Genomic DNA, 22,865 nt, shown 5'->3' on the forward strand with positions numbered 1-22,865 from the left:
CACAAGCTCTTTCTTATTCATGGATCTCATTGAGAAGCACGATATCAGTCTCCTATTCAATGCCTCCATGCCCACTACAAAGGGTAGGAGGATAGGTGATCTTTCTCAATCCCTGAAAGCTATTAAAGAATTTGAGGGGGTATCACTTGTCAGAACATAAAAGCAGACCGTAGAAAAACAATGAGCTATCAATTCACACCACTTCTCCCCAAAACCATACCTTCACAGCATACACATTAGAAAGCCCCAATTAACATGATTATACGCCTTTTTCCAAATCCAATTTGTAAATGACTCCTGGAAACCCTGATCTGATTATGCTATCAAGCCATTCATTGGGAATAAGGACTGAGCCTAATATCCGACATCCCTTGATGACGGCATTGTGTCCCAAAGATAACATTCTCCAACACCAATTTCAACCTATGGGCAAGAATTTTAGAGAGAATTTTATTCACACTTCCATTTCCAACAACTAGCAAACATAGATGTTTTATGTCCTACATGACAGCTTTAACAACTAGGTAAACATGGAGTGCTGATGCCCCAAAAAAATCAGGAATATGAAGGGGGAAAAGAATATTTAACAACTTTGCCCACAAAATAAACATTTCAACTATCAATTCAGTGTATAAATCATACAATGAGCTGAGGTTCATAATCTGATGAAGAGCAACAACACCAGAACCATCTGTTTGCAAAACTGGTAAGAGACAACGAAATATGATTTTTTAGGTTGTTCTCACCAAGATTGGTGACTCTTACTGGTTCTGTCAAGCCAAAAGAATTCCCTGTTTAACCAAAGTTTCCCTAGTATCCTGCAGGAATGATATTAAAACATCTTATCATTTACAAGGCACCCTGTGGACTCAGGCTGCGCCCTTCACATTTATTAATAAAGTCTTCTATCACTTGTATAAAAAATATCATTTACAAGGCAGGTAATATAAACTAGGATGAGAAACAAAAGGAAAGGCTTTCCTCACCTAGTCTAAAATTTAACGGAATTCGTCATGGTACTCATAGTCGTCCTCATCATCCTCGTTGAATATAGCGCTGTAAAATACGTAAGGGTTCTCAATCATCTCTGTCAAGGTTAGACGCCCATCTTTATCAGCATCCGCCTGCAAAAGAAACCAACACATTGTTTCAATAATAAAATAACTCCACACTATTGCCCAAAAAAGAATAACTCCACATGCAGGAAATAAGCCATATAAGACCCAAAGAATTATTACAAATTTTTTTCAATATCTTCAAATTCTCCTAATTGGTTAGATTCACATCCTTGATTTTAATTACTAAGTCATAAAATATTATGATGTTTCAGCAAAAATTCACCTTTGAACTTGAAGTTCTGGAGGCACACACCTCTCAGACATACTTGCAGTTTGATCCCATATTATTCAGCATGCCCAAAAAAACTCCAAACTCCAAACAGAGAATTAACCAATTTCCCTAGCGTTCAAGATGTGCTTGAAGCATATCATTTATGTATGTCCATGAACTTCTAAAAGTGAAGTTCAGACAATGCCAGCACTTCTTGAACAATACATTTTCAAGTGTAACAAAAGAAAAGATCTACAGGAAGAAGATTTCAAGTGTGCATATGTGTGTGTGTCCAAGTCAGAGCTCCCCTCTTAGCTAGGAAATGGGCTCGGAGTCTGGTAAACTCTGTGTAAAAAGAACGCTGTCCTCAAAGGTCCTTGGAAGACCATCTATCTCTTTAAGCATACCAATTTATCTCCCGGAACCCATCAGACCAAAAGATTCCCAATGCAAAGCACAAGATGCAGACTCCAACCAAATCCTCCAGCATGCTTTATTGTATCAACCTCATGAAAACTCATTGTGCCAATTCCACAAAAGCCAATAAGCTCCAAATATAAGGCAATTAAGATTTTGCCCATGAAGCCTCATGGACAATTTGATGACAGAAATCCTCGTGCACTTGAAGCCAAAAATGTCCATTCAAGAGAATCTTAAGTATGGCCATTGAATAATGGATAATCACGCTAGGAGAAATAATAACATTCATAGAGGATCTTACGAAATCTTGTGGATATTAGTAACCTATAGTCAGAATATCATTCACAACTTGAACATGGTATAGCAGTTGCAGATAAGGGTAAGAAATCTATTAGAATGACAAGTTATTTCTGCTCGTCTAAAAAAGTGGAATCTTAATGGCACTTTTTCAACAAGAAGCTTAACTGATAATGCAAAACAAATGTCCTGATTGTTTAAAATGCATCTAACCACTTATCCTTTTACAGGCCTATCACCATCAAAAAGATTGACTCATTCTAATACATAGCAAAATACTCTTCTGCATGGTAAAAAAAAAAAAAAAAATTCCAAGCTAAAAAACTATAGTTAGTGCTTGAATGACTCATATTTTTATAAAAATAATAAAGAAGCAAAAATAAATAAATTTCTCATAAATTAAATGTTACTAGTTATCGACCATATGAATACCTGTGATATGATATATTCTGCCTGTTGTTTCGCATAATAACGCTCTGATGGGTGAAGTTTTCCAATGACTGTTACTAGTTCTACATCTGACAAGTATCTGTTAAAGAAAAGTCCAATGCAAGTGATTACAGTATATATCATTCACCAATCAATGTTCACACGAGAAATATATCTTTGAAGAGTACCCATCACCATCTTTGTCGAGTTGAGCAAACAATGTTCTGGCAGGGGCCTCTGTTGAATCACCAACATGATGTGAAGAATTGTGACCTTCTTCATCATAGTTTCTCACCATGTCAAAGAGCCCATGAAAAAATTCTTTGAAGTTAAGCTTCCCGTCTTTGTCGGTATCCCTTTCTCTAAGAAGGCAAAAAGGAAAAGTGAACAAGTAGACAAGCAAATTAATAACTTCACGATAAAAACCAAGGCCCATTACAGATGACTGGAGGAAATGTAAAGCAATATAGGATGAGAGCACAGTTAACGGAGAAAGTCATTAAACAAACCAAGGCAAAAGAATTGGTTGTGTTAAAAGCAGTTAAACATCTACAAGTAGGGTTATATGACTTTTATTATAATTGGTTGCCAATGAACTCATGTACATGTCACTAGAAACTAAAAGGGGAAGTCCCAACTATCAAAAAATTGACACTAAGCAAACCTTTTTTTATAAGGAAAATATTATATTAATAAAAATAGGCATAGCCCGAGTACACAAAGAATATACAAGAGGTAACACTTAGTTAGTAGGGAGAAAGAGAAATAAGAACATCATGAAGGCCATTGAAATCAACGACTTTAGCCCATAGGAATAAAGTATTAACAAAGAACAATCTAATCTTCTCTAGTGAGCATCCTTATCTTCAAAAGTCTGATCATTTCATTCTATCGGACTAACCGTCAGTGACCTCAACACCAAGGCGTAAAAGGCACCTTTGACCGAGGGAGACCTTCCCATTGTCTTTCCATAAAAAAAACTCCCATTTATTTGCATGATTCAGAACAATGGCTTTGGACATAGTGATGCTTCGAATGGAATGCAGAAAACCTTTCCATCCGATGCTATTTGAGCCTTCCGGGATAACCAACAAACATTTCCTCCTTCCATTCCAAAAATCTGAGAGTTGCAAAAAACTGACCCTTGCGTTAATATGATGTTGAATGATGATAAGTTCATTACCCATCCTTAGCTCCTTAAAAAATCCCTCATGACAGATGAGTTCTAAGCAATCCTCTATCCCCTTAGCCACCTATAAAGCTGTTGTCCCACATAGACACATGAACTTAGCCATCATTTTACTACGTTCAAAGATGCAAAAACTATTTCCTCCCTCTTTTGTAAAAACGGAAGTTTTTTATTCCACCTTCAACCATCTCTCACCATCCATCTGAGGCGAATCCGCATTGTACGTCGTCATCCTCTGATCCCAAATCACATGATCATCCATCTGCTTTCTATACGGGAATAGAAAGCAGATCACCCTCCATTAGAACAGCTCTAGAAAATACCAAAACAGCATGCAACATTTACATGCACAAGCCTTCTATGCATCTCTGAGGAAACCGAGAGGAATATGGCTGAAGAAGAAGGATATGCCTTGTCACCGAAGTGTGTCGCCGGAGCTCGACCTTGTCTGTGACAAACCAGATATGCGTCAACGAAGCCTAAAGGAACGCATTCTGTGAGGATCTCGGAGGGAGGGCTATCGCTAGAGTGTCCTCCAAGGGGTCACCAGAGCCCATCAGTTTTGTCTGTGGTGGCCACAGGTTTGACGTCACCTAGCAGATCTCGTTTCTCTCTCTCGTCTTGTCTCTACAGTGTGCGGGGGGCTGCATGTTCAAACTTCTGATGGCCCGACAACGACACAACAGGATTGAGTGGGTACGTTGGATACGATGGCCTAGTAGGATCGAGTGGGTTTAAGTGCTTAACAAAAAATCAAAGCATCATCTATAAATAACAAATGAGAAATGTTAAGAGTACCCCGATTGGTGTCACCAACAAAAAACCCAGCCAAGCCACTTCCAACCATAGTTGATATCATTCTACTAAGCGCCTCCATAACAATGACAAAACAAAGAGGGTACAAAGGATCCCCTTGCCTTAGCCCTTGAGAATTGTTAGAGAAACCAACTGGATTGCCATTTACCAAAACTGAGAACCTTATTGTGGAGATGCAATACCTAATCCATAAGTACCATCGTTCCCCAAATTCATACCTCCCAAGAAAGTATAGTAGGAATAGGGGTGTAAACTCAAACCGGAAAACCGGACCGGACCGGTTTTACCGGTTTTGAACCGGTCCGGTCCAGAACCGGTTTTTAAAACGTAAAAACCGGTTCCGGACCGATTCTGGTTCCGAGATTTTTTGGACCGGAACCGGTTGATTAAAAAAAATAAAAAATAATATTTTTATATATAAGTTTTATACAAAATATTTTATATATATTAAATATTAATATATATAAGTTTTATATATAATGTATAATTATAAATTTTTATGTGAAATTTTATATATAACATATATATTCATTTATGAAATAATTTCTTATTATAATTTATAAATTATTACATAAAATGTTAATACTAAATCACTAAAAATTTATAACTAATACTAATATATAACTTATAACTATATCAATAGTCTAATATATTAATAAAAGTATAAAACAGTTTTTTTTAAAATTAATTTCTTTTTTTTTTATAAACAAATTTTTAATGACAAATTGTGAAATTTACATTTTAAAAAAATCAAAAAACCGGACCGGAAACCGGTAAAACCAGAAGTACCGGTTTAGGAGGGTAACCGGTGCGTAATCGGTTTTGAAAAATACAAAACCGGTACATACCGGTTCGGTCCTAGATTTTATCCAAAACCGGACCGGACCGGTTACACCCCTAAGTAGGAAGTCTCACTTAACATGATCATAAGCCTTCTCCATATCTAGCTTGCATAAAATATCCGGTACGCCCAATTTTATTCTACTATCTAAACATTCATTGACAATTAATAATGGGTCTAATATTTGTCTTCCCCTTATAAACGTGTTTTGGGGTCTCGACATAGTCCTCCCCAAGACCTCCCTTAGTCGATTTGCTAGAACTTTGGAGATAATCTTATACATCCCATTCACAAGGCTAATAGGCCAAAAATCCTTGATATTCAAGGCCCCAACCTTGTTGGGAATAAGCGCAATAAAAGTGACATTGAGACTTTTCTCAAACTTTCCAAACAAGAAAAATTCCTGGAAGACCCTCATCATATGATCCTTCACCACTTCCCAAAATGATTGGAAGAAACCCATAGAAAAATCGAGAAACATTTCATGTTGACCCGATTCTATTCCCGTTACACACTCTACTACGACTCCTCTTCCACTATTTTCTCCATTTGGACCACTAGCGACAATTCATAGGTCAGTTGTGAATCAAATGGAGCAATCTCCAGCATAATTAATTGGCTACCAGCAATAGAGGGGCCCTGCTACACTCTCGCGTCTTCCTTTGAAAGTTTGACCCACCACACTGCGTTAGACCAGGTTATATTAGTTAGATCCGGCCCTATTTAAGACTTCCCCTTATCCCAACCCATTACTTGGGGCCCAACGGAGTGGCCCATTTGCGTAGAACCTTCATTTATTCCAGTGACTTTAGACCTCTAAGGTATGGATCCAGTTAGCTACCCTTTTCTTATTGGTAATAAAATTTCATTTTAAGCAAATAAGGCACAATCCAAGTACAACGAGATGTGTACACAAAAGTCACCTACCTAGAAATAGAGAGGAAAATATAAGAAAATTGTGAAAGCTAAGCCCATTAAAATCTATGGACGCTGTCCAAAAGAGGAAAGTGTTTGAGAAAGAAGGTGTAACGTCCCAATGGAAAGCCCAAACCACATGGTCTATACTCCAAAAGGATTAGTCAATGATACAATTGGAGCCCCACTAGAACCTTATAAATAGCAAGAACTTCTCCTTCCCAAGCAATGTGGGATCCCATACACCACCTACCCTTATCCATATTATATGGGGTATCACAATCTACCCATCTTAAATTCCCGACGTCCTCGTCGGGCCTGTCCATTGTAGGTGGCACGGCTCAAGTCCCACATTTCTGATTGGGATAGTGTCTAATACCATTTGTAATGCCCCAATGGAAGGCCCAAACCACATGGCCTATACTTCAAAAGGACTAGTCAATGATACAATTGGAGCCCCATTGGAACCTTATAAAGAGTAAGAATTTTTCCTTCCCAAGCAATGTGAGATCCCATACACCACCTACCCTTATCCATATCATATGGGGGTATCATAATATTTGTAACGCCCCAATGGAAGGCCCAAACCACATGGCCTATACTCTAAAAGGACTAGTCAATGATACAATTGGAGCCCATTGGAACCTTGTAAAGAGCAAGAATTTCCCATTCCCAAGCAATGTGAGATTCCATACACCACCTACCTTTATCCATATCATATGGGGGTATCATAATCTACCCCCCTTAAATTCCCGACATCCTCGTCGGGCCTGTCCATTGTAGGTGGTACGGCTCAAGTCCCACATTTTTGGTTGGGATAGTCTCTGATACCATTTGTAACGTCCCAATGGAAAGCCCAAACCACATGGCCTATACTCCAAAAGGACTAATCAATGATACAATTGGAGCCCCACTAGAATCTTATAAATAGCAAGAACTTCTCCTTCCCAAGCAATGTGGGATCCCATACACCACCTACCCTTATCCATATCATATGGGGTATCACAGAAGGTCTTGATCCCCTCCATTGTCTATTTGATGCCTCAGAACTTCTACCATTCATTTCCCACCAGGACATCAAATAAGGCAAGTAGAAATCATTTTCCATAGCTGAAATTTGTAGGCGACCACCTAATTTTCTCCATGAGCGAAAAAGATTTGCTAGACATAACCTAAGTCAAACTAACTTGACTAAAGAAATCATTCCACGGAGCAGTAGCCACCTTGTAATGTAGTAGAAGGTGATCTACAAACCCTTGACTCTTCTTCCACATGCAACACCACTCCACCGTAATGATGTGTTTTTTCTCATATTATCTATGATGAGAATCTTTCCTAGAAAGGTTCTCCATGCAAAAAATGCAGCTATTTAAGGCATATTGATTTGTCATATTCTCTTTCAAGAGAGAGGGTTGTTATTGTGAGGACAGACACTGAAACTCCCTTTCTTAGACAAGGCCAAAGCAGCTTGTCTCCGCCTCTTCTTCACATACTAGTGGAGTACAAGTTAGAAAATGTAGTAAGAGCCTCAACCTCCAAATCATGAGCTGTCCAGATTAAGCTTACATTCCACATAAAGGAACTATTAGAAATCTCCAAAAGCTTGACACAGAAGCATCCCTTGCACAAGCCACGATGAACATATCCAAGAAAATTTTCTTTAGAATACCACCCGCACACCACAGATCATGCCATAATTTGATCATAGATTTGTTGCCTACTTCAAATCTAATATGATTATAAAACTACCCCAGCCTTTTCTTGACATTCTCCCATAGACTCACCCCATAAGGTCCTTGTACCTCATTAGAACACTATCCACCCCATCGAGATCCATATTTAGTGTTTACAACTACTCTCCACAAGGCCTCTCTCTTGTTTTGATAGTGCCAAAACCATTTCTCCAGAAGTGCACAATTGACGAAAAGCAAATTTCAAACTCCCCGCCCTCCTTTGAAGATCAAAGAACATACTTTAGCGCATCTTACCTGGTCAAGTTTGAACTCTTTTCACAATCCGCTCCAAAGGAAATCCTGCTGTAGTTTCTCAGAGCAATTAGCCACGTTGGGAGCAGAGATAGATAAATGAAATATATAGACAGGTTAGAAGGAGTGCTCTTGTTCAAAGTAACTACCATCTTTGGCCAAATACAACCTCTTCTAGCCAGCCAGCCAGCCTTTGCTCAATCTTCTCAATAAGACAATTTAGCTACCTAGATGGTCTAAATTATAACTACTAGATGATTAGGTCCATATGAAGCAAATTGAGTTGAGAGCCTAAGAAAGAAAGGTTTTCAACCAAGTTAGTCAAAACAAACATCAATGCGAGTGAGACACGTGCCAAGTCCCTTCTAAGCAGCAGACTACAAAATACTACCAACTCATGCATCAATGATGCATGATGCATTAATCAGCCTGTCTTTATTCTGAAAAGAACTCAAGAAAATCTAGATTAAAAGAGTTTAACAGGAGGGAGAAATTAGTTTGGTAGGAACAGATTGGCATCAACATATGAATTGATGGTCTACTCCTTTTCACTATTAGAAATATATTTATCTGGTGCCAATGGGAAATGATCTCAATTAGTTGGTCAACACTTATGTAAGTTGCTTATCACAAAACACGAATGGCATGACTACAAACTGAGATAAAAATAATGATTCAAAAGATTTTATCAAATGCACCAATGGTTTAAAATGATGCTGCAATTTAAACTTTCAGAGAAGAGAACTTGAGAAAACTCATCTCACCTCACTTCCTCCTTGCACAACCACTGAAGCAGTTTTGGGTTTTTGGTATCAGCTGGGTGCAGAAAGCTAGAAAATCAAGAGAAAAGTTAAGGAAAAGCATTACCCATTTAGATAAAAATAAAGAAGCCTTTTTGCAATGAAAGAATCTTGCTAAACAGTATGAGCTCACTCGTTGAACTCCGTTATGTTTAAGAGACCATCTCCATCCGCATCCGATGCATTAAAGTGTTCCACTTTCCACCAACCCATATCATAGCCAAAAGAATTATTATCTGGTAAATGAGATAGGGATCAACACCAAGCCAAATTTATATACAAACAAGGTCATGATGGACCATGTAGAGACTAATAGCACCATAAAACCTAAAGTGAAACTCCATCATCACTTGGAGTAATGAGGAAGTGCAAATTTGGCTCCTGCCTACCCGAAGAGGACTGATCAAACTGTGAAACACAATATATACAGGAAAACTATATAGCTAAAACCTGTTAATGAACTAAGAGAGAAATAATAACGATGCCAGGTAATTATTTTCGTAAACATAATAAAATCCAATGAATTCTTCAAGTCAAGTATATATAAAGTCGCATACATCAATCAATTGTGCTCCTTATGAAAAAGACAGACGAGTGTTTTTTTAAGAAAAAAGGCAGACAGACTTACTCCCTGAAAACATACCATCTTCATCAATCCGCTATAATACAGCGTGATTAACAAAGAATACCAGTGAAATCAGAACAGAAACGCGTCAGGTCTCACTCCTTATCAAAACGAAAACACTTCAGGTCTCACTAAAAGTGCAATGTCAGAAAAATGAGAAAAGAAAAACTCAAATCCCACGACAGATTGAAATTGGGAATTAAAAACGAAGTACAAACCAATAAAAAAATTCGCCAAAAAGGAATAAAAAAAAACATGATTCAAACACATATCACACTACAAAACAAAAGGAAAATTTAGCAAAAGCAAAGATTTTTTTTATTGACCTGCATTCTGAACCCAACTGGGGGGATCATACTCGGCAAAAGAAACAAACCCATCTTTATTTTTATCATGAGTGTCCAATTCCCTCTTCGTCCTGTGCATCACTTCCCTCTCCGCCTGCTGCAAGTTCCACTCGGTCAACTCGTGATCGGTCACGAATCCATCAGCCGGGAGCACATCAATCCTCGGGAAGAGCAAGACCAGCCTGTTGGACACGTTGAACCTCTCCTCGTCGTTTAGGTAGTCCTCCGCGTCCATAAAGTCCTCCCATTCGGGCTGGGACTCGGCGGCCGGCGCGGAATCGGGATGAAGGAGCTCGGGGTGGGCGTGCTCGATGTACTGCTTCTCCCACTGACGGTCCTCGCGGCGAAGCTCGAGGTCGGCGACAATGGGGTCGAAGGGGACGGGCTCGTGATGTGAGTGCTGGTGAGAGAAGGTGAAGTTGGAGCGGAGCTTGAGGCGGCGGTGGCGATGGTTAGGGGGTTTCTTAGGGGAGTGGGATATGAGAAGGAGGAGGAGGACTGCTATGGTTACGTATATCACAATGGAAACTTTGCCCATTCTCTATTCTACAGCGTATATTTATATATATATGTAGGTAGAGAGAGATGTATATATCTCTGCGACAAAATGTTTTACGGTGCAATTCAGATTGGAAATGGGGTTTATGTATATTGTTCAAAGATTCAAGATTTGGGGGTGTGTGGGAGAAGGAGATCTACTAGCCCCAACTGGAGATGGAGAGCGAGAGAGAGAGAGAGAGAGAGAGAGAGAGGGAATTTGACTGGGAATGGAAGAGGTGCAGTGGGAGACGCGAGATTGTAAAATGTCGTGGTTTTAAGAGAGAGAGAGAGGAAACTTTGTTCGTAGGTGTGTCAGAATTCAGATCTGTTGGGCATTAGTTTATAGTTATACGTTGAGTCTATCTTTAGCTCTACTACTATAGACCGACCTTTATCATTGTCGACTGATGCTATATATAAGTTTCAAAATGGATAGATTTTATATAAATTTTTTATAAAATAATAATTTTTATTAATAAATAATAATTTTTTTTATATTTTTTTAAAATAGAATCCATTCTTGATCAAAAGAAATGCTAATATTTTCGATTCATTAGCGTGCATGCAAGTTCTTTTTATGAATCAACCGTAATTATTGAACAAGTTTTAAGAGTTATTGGTACAATAAATACTTTTTATTTAATTTCTTTGACAGTTTCAAATGATTTTTTTTTTCTATTGAACTTGTGCATTTTTTTTTCCTAAACAAATAAATTTCGTTAAAATAAAAGATAATATATGTTCGAGGGGTGAGATTCCTAACAAAAATACTCTAAAACAACAACCACAGTGCATAATCTGTTGTTTTTATAAATGTTAACTCTCATTTATAGTTCATTTAGGCTGTGTTTGGGTAACAGAGATGCCTCAATACTTTCCAAGTATTTTCGTACTTTTGAAAATACTTCACATGCCAAACAACTTAAAATACTCTCAATGGGACTCACAAACCCACTTCAATCTCTACTCATAACTATTCACAAACATTCTATAATACTTATCACTATTATATATACATAAAAAATAAAATCACTATAATATTTATCACTGTTAAATATATAAAAAAATCATTATAATATATAAATAAAAAAAATCACTATAATATATAAATAAACAATAAAATCACTATAATATATAAATAAAAAATAAAATCACTATAATATATAAATAAAAAATAAAATCACTATAATATTTATCACTATTAAATATAAATAAAAAAATCATTATAATATATAAATAATAAAAAATCACTATAATATATAAACAAAAAAATATTTATCACTATTATATATAAATAAAAAATAAAATCTCTATAATATATAAATAAAAAATAAAATCACTATAATATATAAATAAAAAATAAAATCACTATAATATATAAATAAAAAATAAAATCACTATAATATATAAATAAAAAATATTTATCACTATTATATATAAATAAAAAATAAAATCACTATAATATATAAATAAAAAATATTTATCACTATAATATATAAATAAAAAATAAAATCACTATAATATATAAATAAAAAATAAAATCACTATAATATATAAATAAAAAATATTTATCACTATTAATATATAAATAAAAAATAAAATCGCTATAATATATAAATAAAAAATAAAATCATATAATATATAAATAAAAATAAAATCACTATAATATATAAATAAAAAATAATCACTATATATAAATAAAAAAAATCACTATTATATATAAATAAAAAATAAACTACTATAATATTTATCACTATTATATATAAATTAAAAATAAAATCACTATAATATATAAATAAAAAATAACATTACTATAATATTTATCACTATTATATATATATAAATAAAATCATTATAATATTTATCACTATTATATATAAATTAAAAATAAAATCATTATAATATTTATCATTATTATATATAAAGTAAAATAAAATCACTATAATATTTATTAATATTAAAAAATCACTATAATAAAATCATTATAATATTTATTACTAAAAATAAAATCACTATAATATTTATGGGACCCACACATTTTTCAACTACCTACTCAAAAGTCAACAACTCAACATACTTCACACATCCAAACAACTCAAAATACTCTCAATGGGACCCACAAACTCACTACAATCTCTACTCATAACTATTCACAAACATTCTCAACACTTCTCAACACTTTTCAACATCCAAACATACCCTTATAGTATTGGTTGAGATGGCTACCCATGCTAACAACCAAGAGGTACTATACCATCTTCTTTTTCTCAAAAAAAAAAAAAAGAAGAGGTGCCATACTGTCTTTACCTTTCCTTTTTATACAAATTAGAACTATCTCATTAGATTATATACATATAAATAAAGTGAGAAGTTTGATTAATAGAGTATACAAATGTACAACATTGAATTATGTAAATGTAAAAAAAAAAAAAAAAAACTTTTAGCTAAGTAAAACAATTTAATCATATTTGGTATTTACTGTAGCTAGACGAAAGCAATAAAAATTTATTTCTTCCCTAAAAAACACACTCCCTCTCTCTTTGCACTTTGATTGGAAAACAAAGCAAGTGTAAAGATTATTGAATTTAAATTATGTTGTTTTGTGAAATAATTTTCTAAAACCAAATTTTTTAAAACCACTACAATGTTCACCTCTATCTCTATCTTCTTTTCCTCCAATTTCCTTTCAAAAGGCTAATTATGATTTTTACCGTTTGTATCTATCAATCATACGTTAATTATAATTTGATTAGTAATTAACATATAATTGGTAAAATTGTAAAATATTTTAAAAATAAATTAGAAAAAAATATAATTAAGTTATTATTATTTTAACTGATAGATAGATAATCTAATGTGAGAATAAACTTTAAATAAAATAGCCAAATGCAAAATTATATGATATTATACAAATTATGACTTTTCAGTCTCAATTATCTGTTTCTTTTTTCAATTAAAGTTGTTCTAATTTTCTTCCATGGGATCCCACAAAGGGCAGAAGTTCCATTATATTGTTTGTTTAGTATTTTAATTAAGTTACTATGGACCCGGGCCTCGAGTTTTTGTGTATTGTTTGGTGCCCATAATCTGGAAGGTTGGGACGCATCCACTAGGCTGGGAATGGGTTTTGTCTTAGCCCAGACTTTGAGTAGTATAGGACGTTTTTAAAGCTGGGCCACAGTTCTCGAGCCTGTCGATCAACCCTTGGGCTTCCTATTAAATCGGTACACGTTTATTCATTATCTATTTTTTTATTATCTAATAATATAATATTAGATAATAGGTATATTTTATAAAATAATAAGAAAATTATGAGAATTGAGATGATGAATAGTATTATTCAATTACTATGTACTCTACAACATAATTATTAACAAATCATGTGTGGGGCCTGACATAATGTTGTACTTCGTAGGGTCCTAAACTTCAGTTTTGAACGCTTTGGACAGATGAAACTAGAAACTATAAAGGACATCTTATATATAGGATGACAATAAAAAGGTCACAGGTTGACCTGGCGAAGACCTCAAGACATGAAAGAACCCTCAAGCCACTAAACATACAAAATCCCCTACGTTTGAGATATAAGAATTTGAGTTTGAATTTGGACTTAAATCTATTTCAAATTTAAATTTTAAATACTAAACCCAAAACCTCCTTTCCACCCAAACGCAACAGCATAAAATTGATCAGACATCCCTGTAAAGTGGGCCGACTATTAAAGGCAAATTGAGCTGCATGGGCCTCGAGCTTAACCCCCACAAGTGGATCATGTGCTTTTGTCAATTGACTAGCTAATGAAGCTTGGTCTCCGCAAAGTGAAATGGTTGTCGAAGAAAATTAAAAGTTAAATAATATATTTTTTTTAATATTAATATTATTTTAAAATTAAAAAAAATAAATTATTTATTATATTTTAAATGAAAATTTAAGAAAATTATATCGAGAGATAAATCGTTTCTTATCAAACGGGACTTTGGCGTTGGCATACAAATACAATGGTTATGGAGTTCATGACTTCAAAGCGTGGCAACTTGCACAAATTCAATCATCGCGAAAGAGGTGTGCCGGGAGGAAAGCAATGATGACTGATTTCCATTAATGGTTAAAGGAAACTTTTAAGTTCTCCAAATAAAAATCTTTAAAGGGTACGTACCATAAATAACTCCACAAGTTCTGACCAAATCTGGCTAAGACTCTAATATTTCCTAAAACGAATAGTCCAAACTGGTGGCAAGTTTGTCCGTGATATTTGGATTGTTGATGTCCAGCTCCCCTCAGATGGATAGATAAAGATGGCCTTTTGACTCTTCTTGTGCAATAGTCTCAGAACTGATGTCATGAAACAACGCAGCAGCGGCAAAAATATTGGTATTGCCATGGTTTTCTCTCGTCCTGCGCCGGAAATAAAGCAACAGGTAATGACCTACTAACACGCTGCACTTTTTTTTTTTCTCTCTTCTATTTTTTTTTCGATTTGTTCTGTGTGTTTTGTCCTCTGCAACTGGGCATAGTTATCTCATCTCCTGACATATAATATTCGTTTCATTGGGGAAAAAAGAAATGAAAAGAAATTTGCATTTGTATTTTCTTCTCTCTTCCGCTCTCTCTCTCTGTGGTGTTTATCTGTCAGATATTAATGGGTACTGCAGATTCCAGTGGGTTTTGCAACTTGGGGTTAAGGCCTTTTTCAATCCCAGCTGTCCGATTTGTAGCGCATCGTAGTTGGTGGGGATGGGACCAATCGTTCAGAATAAAAGGAGGATGGGACCAACTGACCCATCCTTTGCACCTCCTCTGTTGATATTTCAGGATAACGGGTCAACATCGCCCATAATTTATCTGTCTGCCCTTGTAATTTTCCCCCCCAATTCAAGCTCATATTCTTATCCTCCTAAACTGTTTTGTTTTGGGTTTATCAGTTATCTGGATTATGGATGCTCCTAATTTTTTCTTATTAGGATCCTAATTCTTCCTTGTTGTATGTATTCTCTGTGTATATGAAAGTGGTTTTGGGACATCAATTAGATAACTTTCTGATTAAAGATCTTAATCTGTATTAATAGTCTTTTTAGAAAGAGAGAAGAGGTAGAGTAAAGGTCTTGTACGCACTCAGTGTTAGGTTCTTACTTTCCTGTTAATGCAATCCGTTTGGAAGAGCACGGAAAAAAAGGTTTTGATAGTTGGTTAAACTGTCAGATTCTAGATAGTGTGTGTAGTACTTAATTTTGGTTTTTCCACCCTCCAAATATCATTTTGCGTAGTTACTGGCTTCACTGTTTCGAGAATTGAACGGTGGGTATCTCAAAAGAAGGGTAAAAATCTCAGGAAGCACCGACTTGTGCATTTTAAACCCATGGTTCAAAATCCCGAATCTTTTGGTGTGTACTGTTTGGGTTTTCTCGAGTGAAAAAAAAAAATGAGGTGGGCAATTATGATCTAAAAATTCAGAGTAGGGATTTTACTAGAGTTTTTTTTTTTTTTTTCAGCTTCCCATTTTTTTTTCTTTCGATAATCGCATTTTAAATCTGTTTGATGTTGGACCTAGTTTTTGTTGGGACCTAGATTGTGTGCATTGGTTTCTGGCATTCTCGTGCCATTTTGAGCTGAGATGTTCGAACTTTCATAACGTCTCTTACTAGCAATTTAGGAGCATACCTGTCGTCCGTGGAGATTTTACTCTGCAAGGGTTCTAAAGGAAGAATAAATTTCTGTGGACCTGAGCTGTTAAAGCTGTTCTTATCAGTAGGGCTATTGATTAATTGGGTTTGCTGTTGGAATTGGAAATAGAAATTTGAACCATCTTTCTCATCAATTAGAGACGTCTGGGTTTTTCTTCTTTGTTTGGTATCCAGGTATCCTCGTGGTCTCTTTCATATTTCACCATCCAAAGCCCTAATTACCATTCCATGGACTTCACCGCAGCATTAATTCCTATTTTTCCCACCTTGTTTAAACTGCCATTTATTGCATCTCTGATTTTATGGTTTTCAGATATTTCTCATGGTCTAACTGAACTGTTGCCTTTTCGTTCATCAATAGGTCAGCAATCCACAAGAGTCCAAATTTTGAGTTGTGGAGCAAATCACCATTGAATTCTTCACATGCTTCACCAAGTTTTGTGATTTTTATTGGAGGTGATCTCTGCTTTGGTTTCGTTGGCCTCTTTTCCGGTCTGTTTGTTTCTCTTCCTCCTCACTTCTATCGTCAGACATATCTGCTTCCCATAATTTAGCCTGCCGTCAAACTTCTTGTGGGAATCCCACTATAAAAAGAATTCATATCAAAATTTCAGGAGCAGGTCCAGAAAGTTTGACTTTGTTGATGGGTTTAGCCTAGATATTGAGCAGTTTGGTAGATTTCTCTCCCTTTTTCCTCTGTTTAATATTCTGGGTAGTGGATTCAGAATAAACTTGATGACCGTGGATGAAACGGGTAGTAACTCCGTATGGAGTAAAGAGCAAGATAAGGCATTTGAGAATGCCCTAGCAACTCATCCTGAAGATGCTTCAGATCGGTGGGAGAAAATTTCAGCCGATGTACCAGGGAAAACCATAGAAGAGATTAAACATCACTATGAGCTATTGGTTGATGATGTTAGCCTGATTGAATCTGGTCGTGTGCCTCTGCCTTCCTATAGTTCTGTAGAGGGTTCAGCGAGCCATGCTGGTGATGAAGGAAACGGTAAGAAGGGTGGCCATCTGGGGAATTATAACAGTGAGTCTAATCATGGAAGTAAGGCTTCAAGGTCAGATCAGGAACGTCGTAAAGGGATTGCTTGGACAGAAGATGAACATAGGTAAGATTAGTTATTATCGATTTTTTTTTTATTGTCTGGCAGTGCATAAGTTCGTTGGATGCAAAAGTATCTAAAAAATTAAGATGGTTGGCATATGTGGAACTATCTAAATAATTGTTAAGATTGGTTACTGTTGCATTACTTTAGTTATTATCGTGTCTATATGCTTTTATACATTAATAGTGTGCTTTGAGATCAGTATTATCTTCCTGTGTGGTATCCTGCACACGGTACGTTGGACTCCATTCTTTCTCAAGATAACTTCTACAAATAAGCTGCGGTTCTAATGAAATGATTATTACAAATAAGCTGATAAGGGTAGGCAACTTATGAACAGTCAGTTTTTATGGTTGTGATCTCAATGAATTGGGCATAAAAGAGCCTTGAGCCTTTACTGAGGCATAGAAAGTGAATAGAAAGTGATGCTTTCTCTGGATTTAATATGGAAAAAGAAAAAAGAAATGAAAAGGATGATTCGTCAATTTCTGAAGCATCCCTATGAAATTATACCGATTTCTATGTTCGTTCGCTCCAGATTGGTGTACAACATTTTCATTCTCCTTTAGATGTGGAATCTTTTTATGAAGTTTCTATCCACAAACTTCAAACCATTAAAAGACAAGGTGAGTCTGATTGCTGATTGCAAATGTTGGAGTTTTTATGTTTCCCTTGTGTTTTTTATTTCTCTAATGGGCTTATGTTGTTTTTGATTTTGACCAGTTCAATTTATGCTACTTATATTAAAAAAAAAAAAAAAAAGAGCAGTTCAATTCATGTTGTTATGGTGGAATTTGTTCTCTTTTGTCATAATTGCCTTTTTTTTTTGGGCATTCACTTTCTGAATTGTCATGTTAGAGGCTTCAGGTTTTGCTTCTCTGTTATTAAGTTACCACTCTACCAAAAGCATATCTTCTTGGGTGCTTCCCCATATATTTCAGCTTTAGAACTGTCCTTCATAGGGTTTAGAACTTTGAATCTTGATTTACATACAAGTCCTAAGCCTCGGTGAAGTTTTAGAAATCAATTTTGAAGTGCATCCAGCACACTTAAAGTTAATTGATTTCCTTTGCTTGAAGTAATTACTGCTTTCCATAATGATATTGAATTGACTGGGGAACTCAAAATGTTCTTGTTTTGGATAAGAATGACAGATAAATATGCCAACAAAATACTGAGTTTTTGTTGAACTTGCCTTGAAATGATAGGAAAAGAGGACTTTTTAATATTTCCTGTGGCGTTGAGGGTGACATAGATCATAGAAGGCTGAAGAATAGACTTGTCAAAAAAAAGGAGGCTGAAGAATAGACAGATGAACAGCGGTAAAATTAAAAGGATGGATAGAAGAGGAACTAAACAATTAGAATTGGTTGCTAGGCAATGTGGTTGCTAGGCAATGTGAAGGAAAAAATAGTTCTGTGAACGAGACAGGCATGATCAAGTTGAAAAGTGCTTAAGATTACTGTGGATGCTGCATACCTCGTTGGGAAAATTTGTTGTGGTAGCTTCGGATCTGGACTTGAGGCCATGCAATTGTTCTTCTGATGGGTTCAGCCCTAGGGTATGTGCTAAATATAATGACACTTTATGTGCTTTGTCATCTTGTTCCATGTCTGTACTTAACAAAATTCAGGGAAAAGTGGGTTTGACCTAATGAGTTGGTATCAATCTAGTGATCTGCATTTAGAAACTTGGTTTCGTTTGGGATCATGAATTTTTTCCTGAAGGTTGTTGATTTGAAACATTAGATTAGAGATAGTATCTGATATGATGCAGAAAAAGATACTTGGATGAGGGTGTACAATACACATCCAAGTTCAGAATTTAGTAGAAGTTATTTGTTCCTTTTGTTAAGACTGAGATGGGGGTAAGCAGGGGCAGAACTACCTTATGGCTTGGGGGGGCTTTGGCCCCCCCAAAGTTTTTAAAATTTGATAAAAATTAAGTTTTAGAAGGTGTTTTTATAAAGTAGACTATATAAAAATTAGTATTTGACCCCCCCAAATTTTTTTTTTTAACTTAGCCCCCCCAAACTAGATTTTCTGGTTTCGCCCCTGGGGTAAGGTATTTGTGATATCCCATATGATGAGAGGATAAGATAGGTGGTGTATGGGATCCTATGTTGCTTGGGAAGGAGAAGTTCTTACTCTTTATAATGTTCCAATGGGGCTCCAATTGTATTATTCACTAATCCTTTTAGAGTATAGGCCATATAGTTTGGACCTTCCATTGGGGCATTACAGTATTCCTCTTGTTACACTTTTTCTTTGCCTTTTTTCTTATCCTTTGTTTCGCTCCAAAATGTTTGCACTATTCTCTATTTGGCCCTTTTCCTTTCTTATATCCTTTCTCATTATTCTTTTTTGAGGCGGATTGAATTCTGTATGCTCGATGCATCTCTTCAAGGTTACTAATCAGTTGAAATTGTCAGTTACAGAGGATATCAAATAGTACTGAGAGTGTTATTCGTGGAAAAGTTCTTAGAAGGGATCATTTTAAACCTCGTTGAGCACCTTAGTAGAGCATCTTAGATATGGCATCAGCTACGAGTAATGATTCAAGTCAGTGTCTGCCTAGACTGATTGCTTTTCTATAATTATGGTCGCAATATGGTCATATTTTGATCTGATGTAATCATAGTCACGTTTTAGGCTGATTTAATTCATCCTTTATAAACTCTTTGCTGAATATGGGTGGGAGTTTCAGAATATATATATAGTCGATACATCCATTTGAGCATAAACTGCCTGTTTAGATATAAATGTCTTTGAGGCCGTTGATAGAGGGGTTTCTGTTGAGCAATGATTATATGTTGATATGCTTAAGAAGAAAAGAAAGAAGGATGAATTGGTGTCTAGAGATTCTAGAGTAGCGCCGTTGCAGTTTAGATACTCATTCAAATGCCATAATTGTGTTCAATGCTTTTATGTGTTATATTATTCTTTGGGAGCTAGCTTTGATTTCTGTATCCTTTGATCATCAGGTTATTTCTTCTTGGTTTGGACAAATATGGAAAGGGGGACTGGCGAAGTATATCCCGAAACTTTGTGGTGACTAGAACACCTACGCAAGTGGCAAGCCATGCACAAAAGTACTTCATTCGATTGAACTCAATGAACAAAGATAGGAGGCGATCAAGCATTCATGACATCACCAGTGTTGGCAATGGTGACATTTCAGCTCCACAAGGACCAATCACTGGCCAAACCAATGGCTCTGCAGGAGGTTCATCTGGAAAACCAACCAAACAACCACCTCAGCCGTCCGCTGGGCCTGCTGGCATTGGCGTGTATGGTGCTCCGACTATGGGGCAACCTATAGGAGGATCCCTTGTCTCAGCAGTTGGTACCCCTGTTAGTCTTCCTACTGGAGCACATATGGCATACGGTGTGAGAGCCCCTGTACCCGGAGTTGTGGTTCCTGGTGCACCAATGAACATGGGTCCAATGGCATATCCAATGCCGCATGCTTCTGCACATAGGTAATGTGCAATTTAGGAGCTACAGCAGCAACACGAACAAAAGACAGAAGACTGTTTCTTGTGCTCTTGTTGGATTATCGAGAGCCTTTAGATCAGAGCCTGAGTTTTTTTTTTCTTTTTTTTTTTGCTTATTTAGCACAAGCTGTTTAATGTTTAACTGTCATTTGTCTATTTTTGCATCCGTTATAAATAAGGGCATTTGGGTAGGAATTACCTGAATCTGTATAGGCAACTGGTGGCAGTATTTATAATTAGGACAGCATTCTTGTTTGTTTCTTCTTATAAACAATTTAAGCAACATTGTTAGTATTTAGAGGTAGTCAGTGCTTAATTTCTATGGCACAAGTTGTAAAGAACCCTTTTAAATCTTCTCCTATTCTGAGTATCAAATATATTTGTTTGAAGTAACTTTTTGACTGGAATTTTCTTTGCTGATTAGGCGAGATTATTGTTGACAGATGGCCATATAAGACGTTAGGATTTGTACGTCTTCATATTTGTTCTGTATCTCTAATCGCTATTAAAATGGCTGCATTTCTCTTCCAACTGCTGGAATATGTGATGAGCGCAATTTGTTGAATCTCCATATTCTTCAGCGATTGGATTGTCATTTTTAAGATAATTAAAAGATGTTGATCGAGGTGACTCGATGAGAATAAAGAAAATGATATAGAAAGAGAAACATTTGGTTTACCAAAAGATTTCACAAAAATGAAGTTACAAATTGATGTGGTATTTTGTAATTTGTTATAAAACTCTTTTTAGTATAAAGTCCACTTTAATTTGTAAAGCTATCGCTTTTGGCAAAAAAAAAAAAAAAAAAGTGAGACTTAACTTTGAAATGACTAACACATCATCTGATCTTTTATGCTCAACTTGTTTGATGAGAAATTTTGATTGCAATATTAGCTTTCACCCTTTGATCCCATTCCCATTGTGTAACTTGGTCTTAAAGAGGGCTGGCATCACAAATCCTCCTTTGTATATATCTCTAGGAGAATCCTGAAAAAGAAGACTGGACCTTTCTAAAAATTCTCTTTCTAAAAGCAACTAAACATGTCGTGATCTTCTCAATATATATTCCTGAGCAATTACCTTTACAACTCTTTATCTGCATCTTTATTCTCATTGATGAGCCATAAGTGACTCATGCAAAATGAAGTTGAGATTCCTAAAATTTTGATCCCTTTATATTCCATAAGCAGGAAACGAGGTATAATCAACCCTTCCCATCTTTTTTCTTTTTTTTTTCCTGATAGAGGAGAGAGAACATTCTACACCAGTCTCTCAACATTAGAAGCTGTTCAGGTAGAGAAAGAAGTGAACTTTAGTTACTTATAATCAGCCATGAAAGCCTCCCATCAGCAACATATAATTGGAGTTTCAATTAGCTCAGCAGTACGAAAGATAAAAAGAGTCAACCAAAGTGAAAATGTGAAGAAGCCTACGCAGAAGTACATAGATATAGTTACTTACCGTTGATAATTTTGAGTTTTGGTTTATGGGTTTCATTGATCATCAGAGAGCATTCAAGTATATTCAGCAAGCAATCTCTCAAGCTTAAAGAATCACCAGAGTATTCCAAGTGCTTCCAAGAAATACTAGATATAGCTTTTGCGTTTCGGTTTCTATGTTTCAGACATTATCAGAGGGCATTAAGTATCTTCAACAAATCATCTCTCAAGCTTAAAGAATCACCATGATTTGAACAGATGCGTCTTCCTCTCTGTTTCATTGGATGTATATTGTTATGTGAAGCTAGAAAAAAAAAAATCCAACGATTCAGCTTTGGATAATGTATATATTTTTCTATAAAGAGAAAATCCATATTCATGAAATGCTCCTTAATTTGAATGCTACTATCCAATCTGAAGATAAATTTTGCAGATCATGTCATTTCTCTAGTCAAGAATGTAATTCAATTTGGACCTGAAAACTGGGAAACAGATGAACCATAAAGGCCCCCATCCGTTTTACCTTTTATCAAATCAGAAGGCACAAGGACCTGCTCGTCTTGTTTATTTATTGTGTCTGCGCACCCTTGCACTTCGTTAT

The 22,865-nt window shown here is 35.8% G+C and overlaps 2 protein-coding genes across 3 annotated transcripts; one reads left to right on the forward strand and one right to left on the reverse strand.

Moving 5' to 3' along the window:
- Window positions 1-448: 448 nt before the first annotated feature.
- Window positions 449-10,853, reverse strand: LOC108993286 (reticulocalbin-2). Its single transcript, XM_018968151.2, has 7 exons — window positions 9,973-10,853; window positions 9,155-9,257; window positions 8,986-9,051; window positions 2,664-2,837; window positions 2,479-2,575; window positions 987-1,124; window positions 449-818 (listed from the first exon to the last, which is right to left on the reverse strand). The coding sequence occupies exons 1-6, from the start codon at window positions 10,529-10,531 to the stop codon at window positions 999-1,001; spliced, it is 1,125 nt and encodes a 374-aa protein (XP_018823696.1). The 5' UTR covers window positions 10,532-10,853; the 3' UTR covers window positions 449-818; window positions 987-998.
- Window positions 10,854-14,691: 3,838 nt separating this feature from the next.
- Window positions 14,692-21,232, forward strand: LOC108981184 (transcription factor SRM1-like). Of its 2 annotated transcripts, XM_035690994.1 has the most exons (4): window positions 14,692-14,951; window positions 15,186-15,387; window positions 16,576-17,332; window positions 20,313-21,232. In XM_035690994.1, exons 3-4 carry the CDS (start codon window positions 16,950-16,952, stop codon window positions 20,812-20,814), a joined length of 885 nt encoding a protein of 294 aa, XP_035546887.1. In that variant the 5' UTR covers window positions 14,692-14,951; window positions 15,186-15,387; window positions 16,576-16,949; the 3' UTR covers window positions 20,815-21,232. The 2 variants fall into 2 exon arrangements, with proteins under 2 accessions (XP_035546887.1, XP_018807816.1); XM_018952271.2 differs by lacking the exons at window positions 14,692-14,951; window positions 15,186-15,387 and adding an exon at window positions 16,028-16,388.
- Window positions 21,233-22,865: the final 1,633 nt, after the last annotated feature.

This window comes from Juglans regia, chromosome 6 (assembly GCF_001411555.2).
Source record: "Juglans regia cultivar Chandler chromosome 6, Walnut 2.0, whole genome shotgun sequence".
Taxonomy (NCBI): domain Eukaryota; kingdom Viridiplantae; phylum Streptophyta; class Magnoliopsida; order Fagales; family Juglandaceae; genus Juglans; species Juglans regia.

Excerpts from the sequence above, each read along its gene's own strand:
- LOC108993286 (XM_018968151.2), bottom strand. The coding sequence starts at position 10,531 with ATGGGCAAAGTTTCCATTGTGATATACGTAACCATAGCAGTCCTCCTC. Across the intron at positions 9,258-9,972 it reads CAGTTGGGTTCAGAATGCAG|ATAATAATTCTTTTGGCTAT; the intron begins GTCAATAAAAAA and ends CTCATTTACCAG. Across the intron at positions 2,838-8,985 it reads TTGTGCAAGGAGGAAGTGAG|AGAAAGGGATACCGACAAAG; the intron begins GTGAGATGAGTT and ends TTGCCTTCTTAG.
- LOC108981184 (XM_035690994.1), top strand. The coding sequence starts at position 16,950 with ATGACCGTGGATGAAACGGGTAGTAACTCCGTATGGAGTAAAGAGCAA. Across the intron at positions 17,333-20,312 it reads TGGACAGAAGATGAACATAG|GTTATTTCTTCTTGGTTTGG; the intron begins GTAAGATTAGTT and ends TTTGATCATCAG.